Source organism: Urocampus carinirostris, chromosome 8 (genome assembly GCF_059441175.1).
Source record: "Urocampus carinirostris isolate Australia breed hairy pipefish chromosome 8, RoL_Ucar_1.0, whole genome shotgun sequence".
NCBI lineage: Eukaryota > Metazoa > Chordata > Actinopteri > Syngnathiformes > Syngnathidae > Urocampus > Urocampus carinirostris.
The window spans coordinates 5,689,037-5,708,781 of NC_142356.1; the positions used below are offsets into that span (position 1 = coordinate 5,689,037).

General features: G+C 40.3%; 1 protein-coding gene across 1 annotated transcript in view; it reads left to right on the forward strand.

The window, feature by feature from the left end:
- Positions 1 to 377: 377 nt before the first annotated feature.
- The window catches only part of mttp (microsomal triglyceride transfer protein), a 38,407-nt gene continuing 19,039 nt past the window's right edge, over positions 378 to 19,745 (forward strand). The window contains exons 1-14 of the mRNA XM_088341435.1: positions 378 to 529; positions 2,273 to 2,394; positions 2,747 to 2,842; positions 4,509 to 4,588; positions 7,888 to 8,075; positions 8,150 to 8,293; positions 11,776 to 11,883; positions 11,955 to 12,071; positions 13,837 to 13,976; positions 14,041 to 14,191; positions 15,807 to 15,964; positions 18,115 to 18,283; positions 18,351 to 18,458; positions 18,551 to 18,763. Coding sequence (XP_088197561.1) covers positions 497 to 529; positions 2,273 to 2,394; positions 2,747 to 2,842; positions 4,509 to 4,588; positions 7,888 to 8,075; positions 8,150 to 8,293; positions 11,776 to 11,883; positions 11,955 to 12,071; positions 13,837 to 13,976; positions 14,041 to 14,191; positions 15,807 to 15,964; positions 18,115 to 18,283; positions 18,351 to 18,458; positions 18,551 to 18,763 — 1,827 coding nt within the window. The 5' untranslated portion in view covers positions 378 to 496. The remainder of the gene's footprint in view (positions 530 to 2,272; positions 2,395 to 2,746; positions 2,843 to 4,508; positions 4,589 to 7,887; positions 8,076 to 8,149; positions 8,294 to 11,775; positions 11,884 to 11,954; positions 12,072 to 13,836; positions 13,977 to 14,040; positions 14,192 to 15,806; positions 15,965 to 18,114; positions 18,284 to 18,350; positions 18,459 to 18,550; positions 18,764 to 19,745) is intronic.

Sequence of the window (19,745 nt, forward strand, 5' to 3'; positions counted from 1 at the left end):
ATTTGGTATAAAAAAATATATTATTTTTTTGCTTGTATAAAATCAACGTTATTTCTGTACCTTTCTGATGAGATTCGATCATATGCTGCATTTAAGGAAGATGGGAAATCAGTGAGGTCGGGAGTTCCACTTTTATGAAGGATAATTCTGTTCCAAAGTAACTTCACCCTGTTGAAAGACAAATTGCGTGTTTTTATATCGGCTAAAAAAATGCACGTTTGTCAAAAATGTAATGTTATCTTTCCTTTTTTTAAATAACCCAATTTCAGTATCTTTTTAATGACCCATGAATTTGAACTAACCAGCGGTTGAGGTTTGAGCCAGCCCAATACTGACATCTAGTGGCCAAAGTGATACCCTACAAATAATTACCTCACTCAAGCAAAGTTAAGCAAAAATATAAGGGACGTAGAGATTCAGAAAAAAATATTTTATATGCATATAATATATATAAATTTAATACTTAATTAGAATAAATAATGGAGTCGGACGAGTCATGGGGATGTCATCCGGATTAAACAGCAGCAAGGTAAGCTTACCAATAAAGGCTCATTAACATTTAGCTCACTTTCTTTTCTAAATTTCAATTCCAGACGTATTATTTAACATTTTCTTATTAGCTGGAATCTAAGAGTATTTTACAAACTGTCACAACACAATACTTTATACGACAATAATATTTAAAAGTCACTCGTAAACTTTTTTGTAACAATGAAAGCTATTAGCTAGCCCACACTAGCAGCTAACAAGCCTATCAGAATTTTCAGTTTTAGATTCACAGTGAAATAAGAAGCTTATTTTCATGTGTTTTGTCACCAAGGATGATAAAAACCCTTTTCTAAGAACTCCATAACACTGATAATTCGTCTTTTAGATACATACTTTTGATAGGATATCTCGGTCGGCAAACGACTGGCGCGCCCTTTGCTCAGGTAACGTCATAAAACTTTCTATAGTTTTTAAAGCAATTTTAATACCCATATTTGAAAGCCCTTTCATTTTACATTTTTAGGCGACATTTTTGTTAGTAGATGGTTTTTTTTTTGTTTTTTTGCTACTTTCACCCATGTAACATTTGGACGTCGAATTTTGGAACAATTGTGTTTTAGACATGATTTAGTCGAAGGGTGTCGAACTCCTATTAACTCAGGGGCCACACGATAGAAGGAACATTCTCTCTGGGCGGACTAGTGGATAAGAGAGAAAGAAAAAAGAGAAATAAGAGAATTGGAAGGAGATAAAGTGTGTGAAAGAAAGAGTAACTAGAGAAAGGAGGGAGAGAGATAGTAACTAGAGAAAGGGAGAGAGGAGAGAGAGCAACAAAAGAAAGAAGGGAAAAGAGAGAAAGAGAGACAGAGAGAAAGGAGGAAAAAGAGAGACAGAGAGAAAGGAGGAAAAAGAGAGAGTAACGAGAGATAGGAGGGAAATGAGAGAGAGAGAGAAAGTGAAAGGAGAGAGAGAGAACAATGAGAGAAAGAAGGTAAAAGAGAAAGGAGGGAAAAGAGGGAGAGAGCAACGAAAGAAAGGAGGGAAAAGAGAGAGAAAGGAGGGAAAAGTAAGAGAGAGACAAAGAGAGAGTTACCAGAGAAAGGAAGGAAAAGAGAAAGGAGAGAGTGAGAGAAATCCAATGAGAAATAAAAAGAGATAGAGAGAAGGAGAGAGAAACTGAAAAAATTAAGAGAGAGCAAAAGAAGGTAAAATGACACAGAGAAAGACAAAGAGGAACAAAGAAAGAGAGAGATGAAGAGATTGAAATAGAGACAGAGAGTGAGAGAAAAAGGGAAGAAAATAGAGAGAGAGAAAGAAAGAAAGAAATACAAGTACAGCGTCTTTGTGACTGAAGCAGAAAGAATAACGTTAGAGCAGAGTCAACCGCGGCAGCTCAGCTAACTCCTGAGTCCAGACACGGTATGGTACAAATTTGCGTTTTTCCGTACAAGTCAAGTCATTTTTCTTTGTATAGCCCTTAATCACAAAGAGTCTCAAAGTGCTTCACAGGTTATTACACAGACTCTTTTTTCAGACTATTATTACAATATCCCCTGATCTGGAACCAACATGAGGGAAAGGAAAAACTCAAAAAACCTTAACATGAGGAAAATGAAGAATCCTTGAGAAGGGACCGCACATGTGGTATCCCCCTTCCAGGATTACCAGACAGCAAAGGATGTTGCAATCACAAATAATACAGAGATATTGTCCACGAAAAGTATAGGTTATTCATATGCTATAGCGTAGAAGTGAGTCTTAAGCCTAGACATTTTCCACTGAGGTTGCAGATCGGATCTCAGCAGGAAGAGCATTCCACAGCACCGGTTCCCGGATGGAGAACGCTCTCGAACCAGCGGAACACTTCTTGGCTCTTGGGATCACCAGAAGACCGGCGCTTTTCTTGTACGTGATACACGTCTTAAAATGCATAATAAACGTACTTTGTACGGCAAAAACGTACAGGTTGACAGGTATGAAATTTCCATTTTCAAATAAGTCATCACAAATTGTTTCAACTCATCAATGGAATCAAATCATGTCTATAAGTCACCAGCAGATGAGAATAATATTTAATATGTGTTATATCGTGTGTCATTATTCCTTTTGTGTCCAGTTTCATTTCTTGTTGCCTTACAAAAATGGACTTTGGGCCTGTGAATGAGGTTTTGTTTTAACACCTAACACACACAACCCTTTCCTTATTTCTCCAACTGACTTTTAAGAAAGAAAACTAAAAGTTTGTAATTTGAGTCAGGGAGGCCGGCTCCGTTGACCTCCTACTGCTACGCAGCAACAAAGTCCCATCTGTTGGCCTGAGAAGAAAACAAGGACGTGTCCCCACATCCATCTGGTAAGTAGACCCATTCATTCTATTGGCATGTGTTTTAAATAAAAAATATTTCATTTTAATAACGTTAATACAGTGAACCTTCAGAACCTGTGATAGGCGAAATCCTTAAAGTTTATTGTTGTATTATTTAACAATTCAATTCTTTGGTCGGTTCGAGAAACTTGAAATTGTAAGCGAGTTTACAGAAAAGTCACATACATTTGGCAAGCTGTTGTATGGATGTGTACAAATTAAACCACAACATTATCGGTGCACAGGTAGAAGAGAAGCGCAGATACTGTTAAGCCAATCAGAATCCAGATCTCAATGCACCATGCAAATCCCTGAAGAAGCGAGCTACGGTCACACCGAACGTGAACAGGGAGTTCAAGGTGGTGCGTTTGAATTTAAGTTGGTGTCTTTTGCACGGTCCAACTGCCAAGTTGGAAGCGAGGCTTCCTACCCGCGGAAGATAGACTGAGGGATGAATCAAACCGATTTTCTGCGCTTGGGCGTTCGCTATAGCCTATCAGCATGGGGAATGGTTAACTGCAGCCCACTGCATCATCTTACAAAGATAATAAACTAATGGCCATGGAGAAAAGATTGCTTGTCGTGTCAAGAACCGGGACAGGATCAGGACCCAAATGCGTGACGTTTCTCACACAAGCCTTTTATTTTACGGGAAATGGGGAGTCTTGCACGTTAGATCGATTGATAACAAAACAGGATATCAAAATTAAACAGGACAAACTAGACAGGAACGCAACGGGAAATCAAATTTAAACAGGACAAATTAAACGGGAACAAAAACAGGATATCGAAATTAAAACAGGACAAACTAGACGGGAACAAAACTGGAAACCGATATTAAACAGGACAAAATAAACGGGAACAATACCGGACAGGAAATACCACCAGGTGAACAGGACCGAGTCAGAACCCACGTCCTGCGGGGCAGAGGTTTGTTGGCGGGCTGACAAAGGAAGAGTGAAAGCGCTGAGCTTAAATAGACGGAAAGCCAATCTGTCAACGAGCCGCAGTGGATCTTCCGTAGCAAGCGATGGTGGTGTCAAGGACGGAAAAACAGTTCGACAGTCGGGACAGGAGAGGAAAATGTGATCGGGATCAGAAACGGGTCGTAAGCCGGGATGGGAGAGCAGACGTGGTCGGGATCAAAAACGGGTCGTAGCCGGAGACGGACAGGAGCAAGAAACGGGACAGGTAGGAGTCAGGGTCGAAAAAGGCTTGCCTAGTATACAGGCAGATGGACTGACAACAGGGGATTGACAGGACTGGGTTCAAATAGTGACAGGGAGCCAATCAGAGCCCACAAATGAGTGGGCACAGGTGATTCACATCGGTAATCATGACAGCCATGGAAAGGCAAGTTTTACATCGTGGTACAAAAAAGCTTGGGGATGACCGCTAAATAGTATTTAATCAATCGAGAAGAAAAAAATAAATGAGGTCCTACCTCCACCAATCAATCTATGGCACGAGTTCCTTTCAAATCTCAGCTCATCAGGTTAATGATTTCCTTGTTATCTCGCATACTTAGTACTCGAGCGTGGAGTTTGGAGTCTGCCCTCCCCTCCGATAAAACATAATTGTGGAAGCTTTGAATCCCTTTGCCTCTTTTTGGCCCTCGTCGCTCAGACTTCGGTGCGTCGCTTTGCTTCATCAGGATGCCGAGAGAGCGGAATATGTTCGCCGTTGCCGTCTTCTTGCTTTTTGCGGCCTGCTGCCTTACAACGCCTGCTAAAGGTGAGTCCTCTGCTTGCTCTGCTGTGTTTTAATGTTTGATTTTATCTACAGGGAGTCCTAAAACATGTATACACACTTTGTTATTAAATAACCAATATTTTTGGATTCAATTTTGGAGTAAGAATGGCAGAAACTAGGCTTACGTTTGTACAAAGAAAATGTTCTGGAAAAAAAGGTTGCAAAGTGCAAAGAGTTCCACACGGAGATGCCCCAACACTTCTTTGCATTTTATTTTCACATGACCATCATGTTTTCAGGACATTCGTTTTTGCACAAGCCTAGCTTCTTTATCTGCCATTCTTACTCCAAATTTGAATCTAAAAGTAATCACAAAGAGTCTCAACGAGCTGCACAGACCACAGATTATTGCAAACCACAGACTATTATGACACCATCCCCTGATCTAAAACCTACATGGGGGCAAGGAAAAACTCAAAAACCTAAAAATAAGGAAAATGAAGAAACCTTGGGAAGGGACCGCACATGAGGTCATCCCCCTTCCAGGATGACCAGCATGCAATGGATGTTGCAGTAACAAATAATACTGAGCTTTTGTCAACATAAAATATAGGTTATTCAAATAGTATAGAATAAAATTGTGTTTTAAGCCTAGATTCAAACTGTTCCACTGAAGTTGCAGATCGAATCTGGGAGCATTCCACCACACCGGGGCCCGAATGGAGAACACTCTCGAAACTGCGGATTTCTTCTTGGCTCTTGGGCTCACTAGTAGACCAGCGTTTTCAGAGCGAAGGAGAAAATAAATCTTTATCGGCTTAAAGTTAAAGTGTGTATACATTTTGGAGACACCCTTTATTTATGAGTGGTTTACATGATCATTTTGGAGTTTGACGGTTCAAATGCCCACGACTCTCTAAAATAATGGAACGTATTATTAGGCCTTTTTTCCTGTCTTGTGGACAAATCAAGAACCTAAATTGAGATTGAAAATTATTGAAGTAATTTCCAATCCAGATGTAAAATCTAGGTATTTTTATGTTATCCCATCCGTCAATTAATTGCAAATATACAGACAGCGATAGACCGCTTTCACAGTGTTGTTCCACGGACGGACTGAGGAGATAATTTCTTCCTCATGCCATGAAGCTCTTTAACTCCACCCGGGGGAGTCAAAGCCCACATTAAACCCCACATTTGCACATTGCCCTATTTTTATTACAGTGTGCATTTTCCATAGCATTATTTAAATACTCTATATCAACACGTTATATTGGGTATTTTTGTATTCTCTATCTTTTATTTTATTATTTTATTTTTCAAAACAAGGATACTATTGGAAGTGTGAATTTCCCTACGGAGATGAATAAAGTATCTATCTATCTCTATCTATCTCTATATTAGAGATGAAAACACCACAAAATAACATTTTAATGTATTTCAATTTAAAATAAAATAATTCATTTAAAAAAAAATATTCAGTTAAATGAATGGGCAAAAGCAAGTACCAATGTTGTTGATATTTTTTTTGTACGATGTTAAAATTACACAATATTCTATCGGCCAATAGATATGAAATCAAAACATTTTTATTTTACCCAAATCATCGATTAAAATAGTGAACGGATCAATTAAATATTATGAAACAACAAATAAACTTATTTGTTTTGAATTAAAAATAAAACATTTTATATTCTATTCAAATTAACAAATTGTATTCTTTTAAAACAAGGATTAAACTAATTAATTTTCAATTTTCAATTAATTGAATTTATCACACTAAAATTCAATTGAAACTACATTAAAATGAAAGTAAAATCTAATTAAATCACACTTAAAATTAATTTGAAATATAGAAGGTTTAGAAGATAGTAATTCAGAGTTTCAATTTTTTTAATCTATCAATCTGTTTAAAGAATTGCGGCTGTTTTGTTAAATGAATTTTATTTTTAAAATTGAACTAAGATACAATCAAAAATAACATTTTAAATTAATTTCAAATATATCCTTAAAAAATGATTTTAAAACGAATCAACCTGAGATGTAAATTATAAGTACAAATGCTTGACGTCCTACGATTACCTGACTTGATGTCACTGTTTCTAAATACTTGCCCGGACCTTTTGATTTGTTGAAATCATGTTACTGAGACACAGAGTAGAAAATGTTATCTTCTCTCCGTTAAGCCCATACTGATTGAATCAGCTCAGCCATGGTGGAGGACTTTTGTGAAAAAAAAAAAAGATGGGGGAGGTCTGGCCACTGGCTCTCACTCGGTCTTGTCCAGCCCTCGTGGCTTGCTACTTCTATCTTTACGCGTCCACTCGCTTCTCCTAAATTTACATGTGTAAAGGCCTATTTGTCACTGGTTCTACAGACTGTATTGTTGCTAGAGAGTGAAGAGGAGAAAGAAAAAACACATGTGGAAAATAAAAAGCAAATTTGGAAAATGTTTTTGGATTGCTAAGCCATTGTTTCTCCATGGGGTAAATTTTTGGGGCATATCAAGAAAGTTAGTGAAACTAACCGATGAATTGAAATCCAGTCAATTATCATTTCACCTCATTTGCATTTACAAATGTTTTTGAGATGAAGTGTTTGAGGAGTTTGTTAGGAGTGACAAGATTGGATAGATTGAGAAATGAAACTGTGAGAGACAGAACTGGAGTAGTCGTGGAACTGAGCAAGCGTGTGGATTAGAGAGTACTCGGTTGGTTTGGACACATGGAGAGGATGGATGAGGAGCGAATGTTGAAGAGGATCTACAGAACAGAAGTCAATGGAAGGAGACCAATAGGTAGGCAGCGATTGACGTGGATGGCTGGTGTTATGAGTGCACTGCAGGAAAGAGGTCTAAATCTAGTGGAAGCTAGAGCTCTTGTTGGTGATTGGAATGAGTGGAGAGGTGTTGTGAAAGGATAGTAGGATGTTTGGACGCGTTCTAAGGGATGGGCAGGGCACCCGTATGATGCAGGAGGGGTAAACCAGTGAAAGCTGTCGGGCCCTGCTGTTGAACTGAAGAGTGTGTTGTGTCACCCTGACCCAATTGACATGGCCGCTTTCTTGTGTCCCGTTTCAAAGCATGACCAACTTAGGTGCAGAGGTGCCTAACTCTTTTGGGTGTTTGGGCATTTGGGTTGGCCATGGTCTAAAAATGTTTGTGTGTGTTTTTGCCTACCTTTTCCGATTTTTATTTTCTTTGTTTTTGTATGTGTTTGTCTTGCTGTCGGTCACCCCTCTCGAAGGTTATGACCAGAGTAGGTAAATAGATAGCATTTACAAAACCTGAGCCATCGTATTCCAAATATGACCTAAAAATCACAGCTGTGGTGCTTCTTCAGGTATTGCCGCAGGACCCCAACTAAAGAAGAACCAGCTGTACAAATACAGCTACAGCACCGAGGTTCTGGTGGATAGGGCCCGGGGGTCAAGAGAAGGAAGTGCAGGTTACAAGATCTCAAGTCATGTCGACATCAATCTCGTGTGGAGAGATCCCAGCAACAAAGACGAGCAGTTGGTCCAGCTTAAGGTCTTCCCTTTTTTTTTTGAATAGTCACTGTAGACGAGTTTAACATCAACAAAAATCCGTTTTACTCATGCCAGATCTCCAACGTGAAAGCTGACCCGTTGTCCCGACGATCAGAGAAGAAGAACATCCTCCATGGAACGACCATTGAAGGTCTGATGGGCAAAACCAGACTGGCAGCATTAACAAAACCTTTCTTCATGCATCTGAGAAATGGAAAGGTACATAATGAATCAAGACGTTATATCAAAGTTTTTATGTTCATAGATAATGGTGTACAGTATATAATATATAATACTTAAGGCCCCGCCCGTGTGGCGCCAGCTGCGGCTCATTACCAGATTGGTTTTCCGTCTTTTTAAGCTCAGTGCGCTCTGTCTTACTTTGTCAGTCCGTCAACGAACCTCTGCCCCGCAAGACGTGGGTTCTGACTCGGTCCTGTTTTCTTGCTGGTTTTTCCTGTCCGGTATTGTTCACATTTATTTTGTCCTGTTTAATTTCGGTTTCCAGTTTCCGTTCCCGTGTATTTTTGTCATGTTTATTATTTTCTCCAGTTTTCGTTCCCGTCTAGTTTCTCCTGTTAATTTTTGATATCCTGATTCGTTATCTATCCTGTCTGTCCCTTCCTGTCCGGTATCAACCCCATCCCTCCGATATGAACTCGGGCAATTAGAATCGATCTCGTCGGTCTCTAGCTTCCTGTCTTTACACGCCAGATCGCTGTCTAACGTGCATGACTCCCCATTTCCCGGAAAATAAAAGCCTTGTGTGAGAAACGTCACGCGTTTGGGTCCTGATCCTTTTCTGGTTCATGACACAGGCACTTGATTACTCCTCCAGAGAAAGTATTGCAGATCTATGTTGGGAGTCCAATGACTATGATCTTCTTTTAACTTTATCAGCTTATTCTCATCGAGGCTGTGTGATGATGTTGGCAGGAGATAAATGATACCTAATGGACTTTACGCCTGGCGAGCTAACATAGTAAGCATTTCTGGTGGAAAGTTCAGGTGGTGTAACAGTTTCTGTTTGTTAAATACAATAACAGTAGACGAGGTTTTTACGTAACGATGTGGAATCCGATATTTCGGGGCCATCGTTATTACGTTTACCGAAACTGTTGCGTGCCTCGTGCGTAAGGAAGATCCATGTCTGCTACTGGTCTAGATGATATAAGATTCCGGTCTGCTATTGGTTGCGTCACCGGATCATGAAGATGCCGACATGCTATTAACTGAACGCTCCCTTTCCCTTTCTCTTTTCAGTTCAGATTCTTGTGTGTTTCCGCAAAGTCAGTGATATAATACTGTGTTTTTTGATACTGTATTTGTTTGAAACATAATAACCATGGAAGCGAAGCTTGAGATTCTAAAAAAAATGAAGCAAGCACACTAATCATTACCCTTTCTCAGTTCCATGGCTGTAACCATTGACAAAAAATAAGGAGGCGGAAAATGGGAAAAAAAAATGTATCATATGCGTGTATATAACACATACAGTGGCTTGCAAAACTATTTGGCCCCCTTGAACGTTGTGACCTTTTGCCACATTTCAGACTTCAAACGAAGATATGAAACTGTAATTTCTTGTGAAGCATCAACAATAAGTGGGACACAATCATGAAGTGGAACACACTTTATTGGATATTTTAAACTTTTTTGACAAATAAAAAAGGAAAAAAGTGGGTGTGCTAAATTATTCAGTTCTTTACTTTCAGTGTAGCAAGTTCAGTGAGGATCTCTGAATGATTCAATGTTGATCTAAATGACTAATGCTGATAAATGGAATCCACCTGTGTGTAATCAAGTCTCTGACTTAAAAGCCACTGTAAGTCATAGTTTTTTAATGTTTTTATCTGGGATAACGGGGTTTCGGAACACATTAGCTCATTACCATAGGTTTTTATCTTTCGCCATTAAAGTTATTTCCCGGGGTCTACTGTACAAGCTTTCAAAATATGCTCATCACATGGCGGATTTCCAATATTGCGGCCAAAGAAGCTGAGATATTACTGATTAGAGGAAAGATGGTCGAAGTCGCAGGTGTGAAACAGGAGGCCCGCGGGCCAGATCAGGGACTGAATCCGGCCTGCGAGACAACACTCAGAGAAGCGCAAGAGAAAAACAAGCTGCAGGTTGAAATATGTCCACTTGATGTTGCCAAAGCCAGGTGCCTCAAACAAAGACACTGTACTTGTATTTATTTCTCTCTTTCTCTTTTTCTCTCTCTCTCTCTCTCTCTCCCTCTTTTCCACCACTTTTCTCCTACTCTGTCTCTGTCTCTTTCACTCTCTGTGTCTCTTTCTCTCTCTGTGTCTTTTAACCTCTTTTGCTCTAACTTCCTTTTTTTCTTTTCTTTCTCTTCATACCCTTTGCGCTTTATTTTCTCTCCTTCTGTCTTTCTATTTCTCTTTGGATTTCTTTCTTCCTCTCCTTTTATTTTCCCCCTCTCTCACGACTTTTTATCTTTTGTTTCTCACGCTCTCCCTGTCTCTCTCTTTTTCTTTCTTTGTCCTGCCCTCTCTCATTTTCCCTCTCTTTCTCTTATTCCTTTATCTTTCTTTCTCTTGAATCTACTAGTCCTGCCCCCGACAGAATGTTTGTTCTTTCGTGTGGCCCCCGAGTTAAAATGACCACTGGTCTAAGTGAATAGTGAATTTTATTCATCACATATTTCTAGTTATAACGCATTTCAAAAGAATGAAATTAGACCAACTTAGATATCCCCGTGGAGGTTATTTGTGGATATTTACGAGGTCAAGACCACACACACGCGCCGGATGATCTATTTCTGATCATCCTATCTGACGCTGCGCATGGATGCCAAATAAATGACATGCTTATGGGGGACACTGTCGGATGATGTCATCTGCTCAGCTTCTTTTGGACATAGAGCGTCTCCAGAAAATATGATACGTATACGTTAGATGATATGCGCTGCTTAATATAAATGTACGCAAAGCCTAAATGTTCTTTGAGACTGGGCTAAGTTGGAATAATAGTGCACTGAAAAATAGTGCATCGTAACAATAATGCAATGAATGGAAGTGCAATAACCATTATCAGCCACACAAGTAAGTCAATAAATGAAGAGTAGCCATTTTTCAATGTAACTTGCAAGATGTATATTATCACAGTTTTTAATTGAATTGAACCTGTCAAGCAGCATGGGGGCGCAGTGGTTAGCGCGTGTGCGGCACAGTTCTGAGGTCATGAGATCAAACCTTCCTGTGTGGAGTTTGCATTTTCTCCCCATGCTGGTCTGTCTGTCTTGAGGTTCTGCTACACTTTGTCTCTACACTTCATACTCAATGCTTATGCTCTGTGCATAATGCGCTGCGTAGAGGACAAATCTAAAGAAAACTCTCTACCAATGAGAATGTCACTGCGTCCTAGTGAATGCAATTGCACTTTATTCTAGGAAAGTTAAAAAAGGAAGAACCAGGAAGGGTGGGTCCCATTCTTGCGCTACTTGCTGAAGTTCACAAAATACGTATTTGCAAGAGATTTTGTACGCACTTTATGTTGATTTGGCAAGCAGTTTTACGTATGTGTACACATTAAACCACAACCTTGCTGACCTGCAGGTAGAGAAGAGGCAGAGTGAATGTTAAGTCTATCAGAATGCATTACAGAATGCTCAATGAAAATCAATCAAGTAGTGGATTACTGTTTAATTGTCCTGCTCTCTGTTTGTGTTACAGGTGAGAGCCTTTTATTCCTACTGGGCTGAGCCAACCATCATCAAAAACCTTAAAAGAGGAGTGTCCAGTTTGCTGCAGCTGCAACTCAATACGGGCAAAGTTATTGAGGTACTTATAATCAAACACAGAATTCAAAGAGATTTGCTTATGATTAAAATTAAATCATCATGCGGAAACAGAACGACGTTTCGGGGAGGTGCACGGTTGCATACAAGGCGGAAAACAATCGAGTGACCAGGACCAAGTTCCTGGAGTCGTGTTCAAGCGCTGAAACTGGATTTACCACACACAGCCAGGTCAGTAAGTGGAAAGACCACGCAGCAACGGTGCCATGGATCAGTACCGCACTGTTAGCATTGGTGTACAGCGGTTCAATGTTCTCAACTAGTTTCTGGCCCACGTTTTATTAAAGCATGGTGGCCCACAAGGCGGCTTGCCATACTCTGACAAACCTTCTTGATATCTACAAAGATATCATATCGGCAGGGTTCGTACGGGTTCTTGGAATCTTTAAAAATGCTTACATTTTAATATTGTATTTTTGTAGGAATGAGTGGAGAGGTGTTGTGAAAGGATAGTGTGATGTTGGACGCATTCTCAGGGATGGGCAGGGCACCCATATGATGCAGCAAGGGTAAACCAGTGAAAGTTTTCGGGCCTGTTGGGTCACCCTGACCCGTGTGACATGGCCACTTTTTTGTGTCCCGGTTCATTTGGAGGGACGAAAGCATGACCGACTTGGGTGCCGAGGTGCTTGTTTAGGTGTTTGGGCATTTGGGTTGGCCTTGGTCCAAAAAATTTTTGTGTGTCTTTTTGCTAATTTTTCGCTTTTTTAAAATTTTCTTTATTTTTTGTATGTGTTTGTCTTGCTGTCGGTCACCCCACTCGAGGGATATAACCAGGGTAGATAGATAGATTTTCAAGGTCAGGGAAATGCTTGACTTTTAGGTGCAGTGCTTGAAAATGTTTGAAATTGTTGCTATTGCCATGTTTATTGTCAGTCTGACTCTAGACCACTCAATAAATGAAGATTTGTTTTTAAAAAGTGCGTGAAAATGTCTCTCACACGCCTGCTCTCAGTCATAATGGCGTTGTCATGTAAAGTGTCGCCACCCCTACTGCTCGAACCCAAAAGGACAGCTCTATTTTTTGTGTGTGTGTGTGTGTGTGTGTGTGTGTGTGTGTGTGGTTTTTTTTACATACAGTACTTTCTTTTTTTGTTTTGTGTATTGAACTCAATAAAACCCAACACCTATAGAGCCCTTTCCGTATTGTGGGGCATGTCATGATTACTGATACGGGGCACCTGAGTTTGCCCCGTTGGCGCCAACAGCCACGGTCCCTGATTGGATGTTGTATTCTTTTTAAAGCCCCGCCTTCCTGACAACACTTGTCAGATCGTCTGCGAACCTACGCTACATGCTAGGCAAGCTTTTGTGACTCCCTGACTTCTTCCTGCCCTATTTTCCGTCTGATTCCCATTGCCGACCTCTTTTCTGGACCCGTTTATGTTTTTGCTCCACCGCCCTGGCCATCGACCTGTTTTTTCTCAACACTGCCTTCCGCGTTCCCAGCTACCTGCTACCCGTGACCGATGATCATCGGATCGTGGGTGCAAGTCCTTTCCTCCTTCTGAATAAAGCTGAGCAAAACGAACGCAATTGCGTCGCGTCTCCGTTCCTGGTCCGTGACAGGACGAAGGCAATCTGCACGTGCATTGTTAAATGGCAGAATTCATGTCAGTTTATAGCAGCACATTGACACAAAGATAGGAACAGCTAAAAAAAGCTCAAAGTATGTCCTAGCAGCAAGAAAGCGACTTTATTTTAGTCGTCAAAGTCAACAACAACTAAAAATGTTCGGTGCTGGATTATTTCCTTTGAAGGTACTGGAAACGTGGACAATTGGGCTTGATAGTGCTGAAAAGTGCTTGAAGTTGGCCATGAAAAAAGTGTACAAACCCTGTAGAGGTTTCTCTGATGTTGTTTGAAGCACAGGATGCGTGGATTAAAAATCTATTCTGTGGTGCTCTTTCCGTTCACGGTGCCACTTTCATCTCAGGTTTTAGGCGTGGCCCGAAAATCGAGCTCCGTCACGGTTTTCACACTGGAAGACGATTTCATCCGCTCGGCGAAGGCTGAAGAAAAACACTGGCTGGTTGTTAACGCCCATCGTGCCTCTTCCGCTAAAGTTGTATCCAGGTAAATGTTTCATCGTTGATGCGGCGTCACTGTGACGACCATTTATTTTCTTCTTGTTTCACAGACAAAGTTTCACATTGTTGGGAACGGAAGCGGGACCACCGGAAACCGCCGGGGAGGATGCGGCTACCGTGGTCAAGTCCATCGATTCTGATATATCGGCGGTTGGCATCAAAGCCGGGAAAATCAAAACTCGGTGCAAAACATGTCCGAAGGTGAGTTGTTTGTTTTTTGTGACTATTGTTTAACTGAATCGATACAACTATTTCAGATTGTTACCTTTAAAAGATCCTACATTTTCTTTTTTTTTGTATAAAAGTCACCAGCCTGGATTTCAGCGCATCTTTTTCCTTAATTAGGCGCATTTGTGGCTAGCTTTAGCATACGCTTGCCTTCATACTTAAACATGGTGCAGTTCCACTCCAAAACAAAACGTGGCTCTCCAGCTGTTCATTTCTGCGAAGTTAAGACAATATGAGGAAGCCACAGAAAGACTGAACACACCCCAGTTGGCCCCTGGCTGAATTTTAAACCCCATGCACATCCTGCAGAAACATTAAGAGGCCAAAAGGGATGAGGCCCCCTTGAGAATAGTCCGTAAGCAAAAGTCCCATTGTAAAACTAAATACATGAGAACATATATTTGTTGTTGTAGTTGTTGTCATTTATTTTGATTAGGCATTATAAGTACTGCAAGGCTTCCTGATTATTGTCAAACAATTTTTCAAAAATAAAACATTCTTCCTTTCGCTGTCTTTCTTTTTCTCCCTTCCTTTTTTCCCTCTCTTTCTCTCTCTTTCTTGGTCTATACTTCTCTTTCTCTTCCTTTGTTTCATTCTATTGTCATCCTTTCTCTTTGTCTCTCTTTCTTTCTTTTTTATACTCATCCCCCTGTGAGTGTTTTTCTTTTCTACTGTATGGCTGGGAGCTAAAATGAGTTTGTTTACCTTGATTTAGAAGATAAACGGGGCTTTCATTCAAACTGAGTCCCCAATAGGATGTACTGTACGGTCTTTAAAATATAGAACATTTTTTTTGCCCTTTCTTCTCTTCCTTTCGTCCTGTCTTTCTTTTTCTTTTGGTCCTCTTTTTTCTCTCCTCCTTCAGTTCTCTGTCTTTGGTCCTCTTTTGCTCTTTTTCCCTCTTTCTTCCTTCCAATCCTGCAGCCCTTTGAGATGCCTTGTGATTAAGGGCTATACAAATAAACATGACTTGACCTGAAATAGAAAAACAAAGGAGGAAGCTACATAAACCAGAAAATAAAGGAAGAGAAAGCAAAATACATATTCAGATAACTAAATGACAGGAAGAGGGCAAAATATGGGTCCTCAAGAGTATCCAACAGGCTGTAACAGGCACAACAGGATTAGAACCCTTGACAGTACTCAGCAAAAAGAAAGCCCCATTGTAAAATTCAATACATAAGAAAATATATAAATACGAATACATGACGGGAAGAGGCCAAACAAGATAAACCCGGTGAGAATAGTCAGTAAGTCCCACATAAATACATTGGAAAATATATGATAATGAATGAATGGCATGAAGAGGTTAAACAAGATGTCAGCAGGCCAAAGTCACACAGAAAAACTGGATACATGAAAGAAATATATGATAACTAATAAATGATAAGAAGAGGGCAAACAGGATGAAGCCCTTTGACACTAGCCAGCAAGTAAAATCCCCACATTATAAATTAATACATGAGAGAATATGTGATAATTGTGATTAAGGGCTATACAAATAAACATGACTTGATATGATAATTAATAATTGAGTAATAGATGAGTAAATGTATGGTAACCATATAAAATATTTTCTCGCTTTTAGCTCTTGGAACACTGGAAGGCTCTCCAGAATCAACTGGAGCCGGGCAGCCTGTCCAAGGCCACGGCCCCTCGCAGCTTCGTGGCTCTTATCCAGAGCATCCGAAAAGCAACCAAAGGCGAGATCCTCAAAGTGCTGAAGACCGCGAGCAAGTCTTCCCTGTAAGTAGCTGGAAATCGTTTTGACATTTGAGTACAGTGAAACTTTGGTATAAAGTGGTTCATTTTTCGCGGGTTTGAATCGTGTATTTTAATTGGCTAAACAGTCCCGAAGCTTTCAGTTCAGATCGATGATTACAATTTTTCGACAGTGCAGCAGTTATTTGTTTTAAAACAGTTTATACAATATTTTAATTTGTTAAAGAAATGGTTGAGTTAGTATGAAGGCTTTTTTTATTCGTGTCAGTGTACAGTAGACACCCTGGGACAAGACTGTTTTCGCTGTACGGTGTAAAATGAGATGTTTTACGACATTTTACCCACTATACTACAGCAACAATCAATTTTTCTGCATGCCCAAACATTTATAAAGCGAACTTTGAGGTGCTTATGCAGATAACCAGTTACATCTCTATTATGCCTCTCTGCTATTGGTCAGTGTCTTTTGGGATGTCTGTTCACAATAGGTTTGCGGCACAACATGAAAATACTGATATGCTATTGGCTGAACTACCTCCCACAATGCCTTTATCCTTGTTCAGTTCAGAATCTCATGTGCTCTGTAAGGAATTTGCGAGTTGGAAATACGATACTGTATTTTTGTACTGTATTTATTCGGTATGAGTCTCAAGACTTGCAGTAATGATAAAGAAAGAAACCAAATAAATAATAGCCATGAAAACAAAGCTTGGTATTAGCAATAAATATAAAGGCACACGTATTGTTACCCTCTTAAAGGAATGACCGTAGCCAATCAACAATTGTGACGATTATTAAGAATAAGAAGACGATTGAAGCAAGGACATTTTCTAAAGGCATGACAATACTCGGTAACAAGGCGATGACCCACACATGACCGTACAAATGGCTCACGGCTCAGAGCGTCGGCTACGATGTTCTTTGGTCCGGGAATGTACTTCAGGTCAAAATTGTATGCAGCTAGCTTCGCTACCCACCGCTGTTCACCAGCTTAGGGATGCTGCTGGAAAAGTGAATTTCCCTTCGGGGATGAATAAAGTATCTATCTATCTATCTATCTATCTATCTATCTATCTATCTATCTATATTCGCAAAGGGAAGTTTTGCAAACAGTTACATGCACAAGTGGTACTTACTATATACTATTATGCTGTTGTAATATTTGAATCTAGGGTATGTTGTAGAAAGTAGATAATAACTAACGTTGGGCGCCACTTATTTTGGAGAAGACGTCGTTGTGCGTCGCCCCAAAACATACGCAGAGAGGAGATATGGCAAAAAGGGAACGCTCTTTCTTGCATTCGGGACACGTTCCAAGTTCCAGACACGTTCATCTTCTCACACTAGCCTTTATACTGTGCCCAAAACAATTTGTGATAATCGCCCAACCCTGCTCACTCAGCAAACAGCTTGTGACTTCCCACAACATCATCATCCGATGACTTCCGCCAGATGTCTACACACAATAAGGCTATTGTCAGCTCCAAGACTTGCTCTCTTCCAGTTTCCGGTTCAACTTTCCTTATGATTAGTTATTATCTACTTTCTACAACAGGTACAGGGTTCGGAACGCGTTGCTACGCATTACTGTAGTCAGGGTTGGGTGGGGTTACTTTAACTTGATAACTTTCAATTCCTTTTGGATTACTCCAATACCAAATATGTTGATAAAAGACAAAAGAAACTAAATATGAATAAAATGATGACTCACAACACGTGGTAAGCTTTCTCTCCCGGCTTTGATCTCTTTGATCTCCGGCAAAACTAACATAAAATGCGACGGAAACAAAATGAAAATAAATCCAAACAGCTTGCCAACATCATTTTTGCCGTTTCATGTATTCCGTTACTCCCCAAGCCTGCACAAAATGTAGTCATTTGATTCATATTTAGTTTCTTTTGTCTTTTATTAGCATATTTGGTATTGGAGTAATCCAAAAGTCATTGAAAGTAATCAAGTTAAAGTAACCTTACCCAACCCTGACTATAGTTTTCTGTACCCTTCTACACAGCAATTTCACTTTGCAACCCTTACCTCAGAACGAATTATCGCATCCTGAGGTTCTACTGTATAATAGAGTATTTAATTGTATAGTCATTATAAAAAACCTTACAATTTCTACTGCATGGATTTCGCATCAATTCTCCTCTATTTTCTTTGATTCTCATTACAGTCCCCAGGTGGTGGACGCCGTCACCTCCTCCCAAACGACAGCCTCTTTGGAAGCCATGCTGGAATTCCTCAACTTCACAGACGCTAAAGGAGTGGTCCTGCAGGAGAGGTTCCTTTATGCCTGCGGGTTTGCCTCACATCCTGACGAAAGGATGCTGAGGACGCTGCTGGTATAGAAATACGAATAAACAAAACTATTTCTACCAGCTAAACTCTTATGCTGGTGTTCTTCTACAGGAAATTTCGAAAGGAAAGATCGGCAGCACCGACATTAAGGAGTCTGCGGTGATTATTATGGGAGCTCTGGTTTATAAACTGTGTCAAAAAGGAGGATGTGACTTACCGGTAAGTCTAGTGGCCCTGTAAGTTAAGGCCACACGGAGACCTTTTCTGTTTTTAATTGGGTAAAATCCACTAGCTGTTGTTCAAATTCTCAGACAGTGGTTGAGGTCAAGAAGATGATTCTGGAGGGCCCGGACAGCACGCAGGAAGAGTCCGAGGTCCAGATGTTCCTCCTGGCTCTGAAAAACGCTTTGCTACCTGAGGCTATTCCTATCTTCACCAAATATACTGAGTCAAAAGTCGGCGCCTACAGCACCATCGCGCTTGCCAGCCTGCAGAGATATAACGCGGATCTTATGTCTGATGAGGTAAATAGGATAATATCAAACTAAGATGAAAATGTATAGAAATAAGACCAAATTTCAGCTTCAGTAAATTTCATTTCAAAAATCTATAAAAGTGTGGTCATTATTCGATAGCGTGGTCATTCTTTTTTTTACCAAATATCGATTAACTCATGGTGTGTTACTGCAATGTTATGTTATCCGGGCTTCAATAAAACACCGGTCGTTTAATTGCTTGATTTTGATAAACAACGATTTATTATTCTATAATATTATTTATATTTATCATTTATTATCTTTTTTTTGGGAGGGGGTGAATTTATAATAAATAATAAGTATTATAAAACAAAAAGGAAATTAAAAGTATAAATTATCCGGATGGAGTTGATTTTTATTTTACGGTTATTTTACTAAAATTATTCCGTCATGATTATTGATGCGACTCAGCTGTGCCCGCCCCTTTGGCGCCAACTGCCTCGGATTATGATTGGCTCCCGATCAGTACTTGTACCCAGCACTGTCTGTCCCCTTTTGTCAGTCCGTCTGCGAACCTCAGTTAACACTAGGCAAGCCTTTCTTCGACCCTGACTCCTACCTGTCCCGTTTTTTTTTGCTCCCATCAGTTCCCCAGCTTCGACCCGTTTTTTGATCTTGACCACGTCTACTCTCCCATCCCGGCTTTCGACCTCTTTTTGTCCCCGACCACGTCTTCTCTCCTATTCTGGCTTACGACTCGCTTCCGACCCCGACCACGTTTTTGCTCTGCTGTCTCGGCTACTGGCCCATTTTTCCGTCCCCGACACCGCCATCGCTCGCCACGGAATATCCACTTCCGCGTTCGGAGCACAATCTAAGTATCAGAGCAACCTGCTTCCCGCGTCCAGCAATCAACAGATCGTGGGCGCAACCCTTTCACTTTCTTCCAATAAAACTTGTGAGAATCGCAACGCCGTTCTGGTCCTGACATATTCTAATTTTAAAATAAGATGACACTTAAAATTAGATA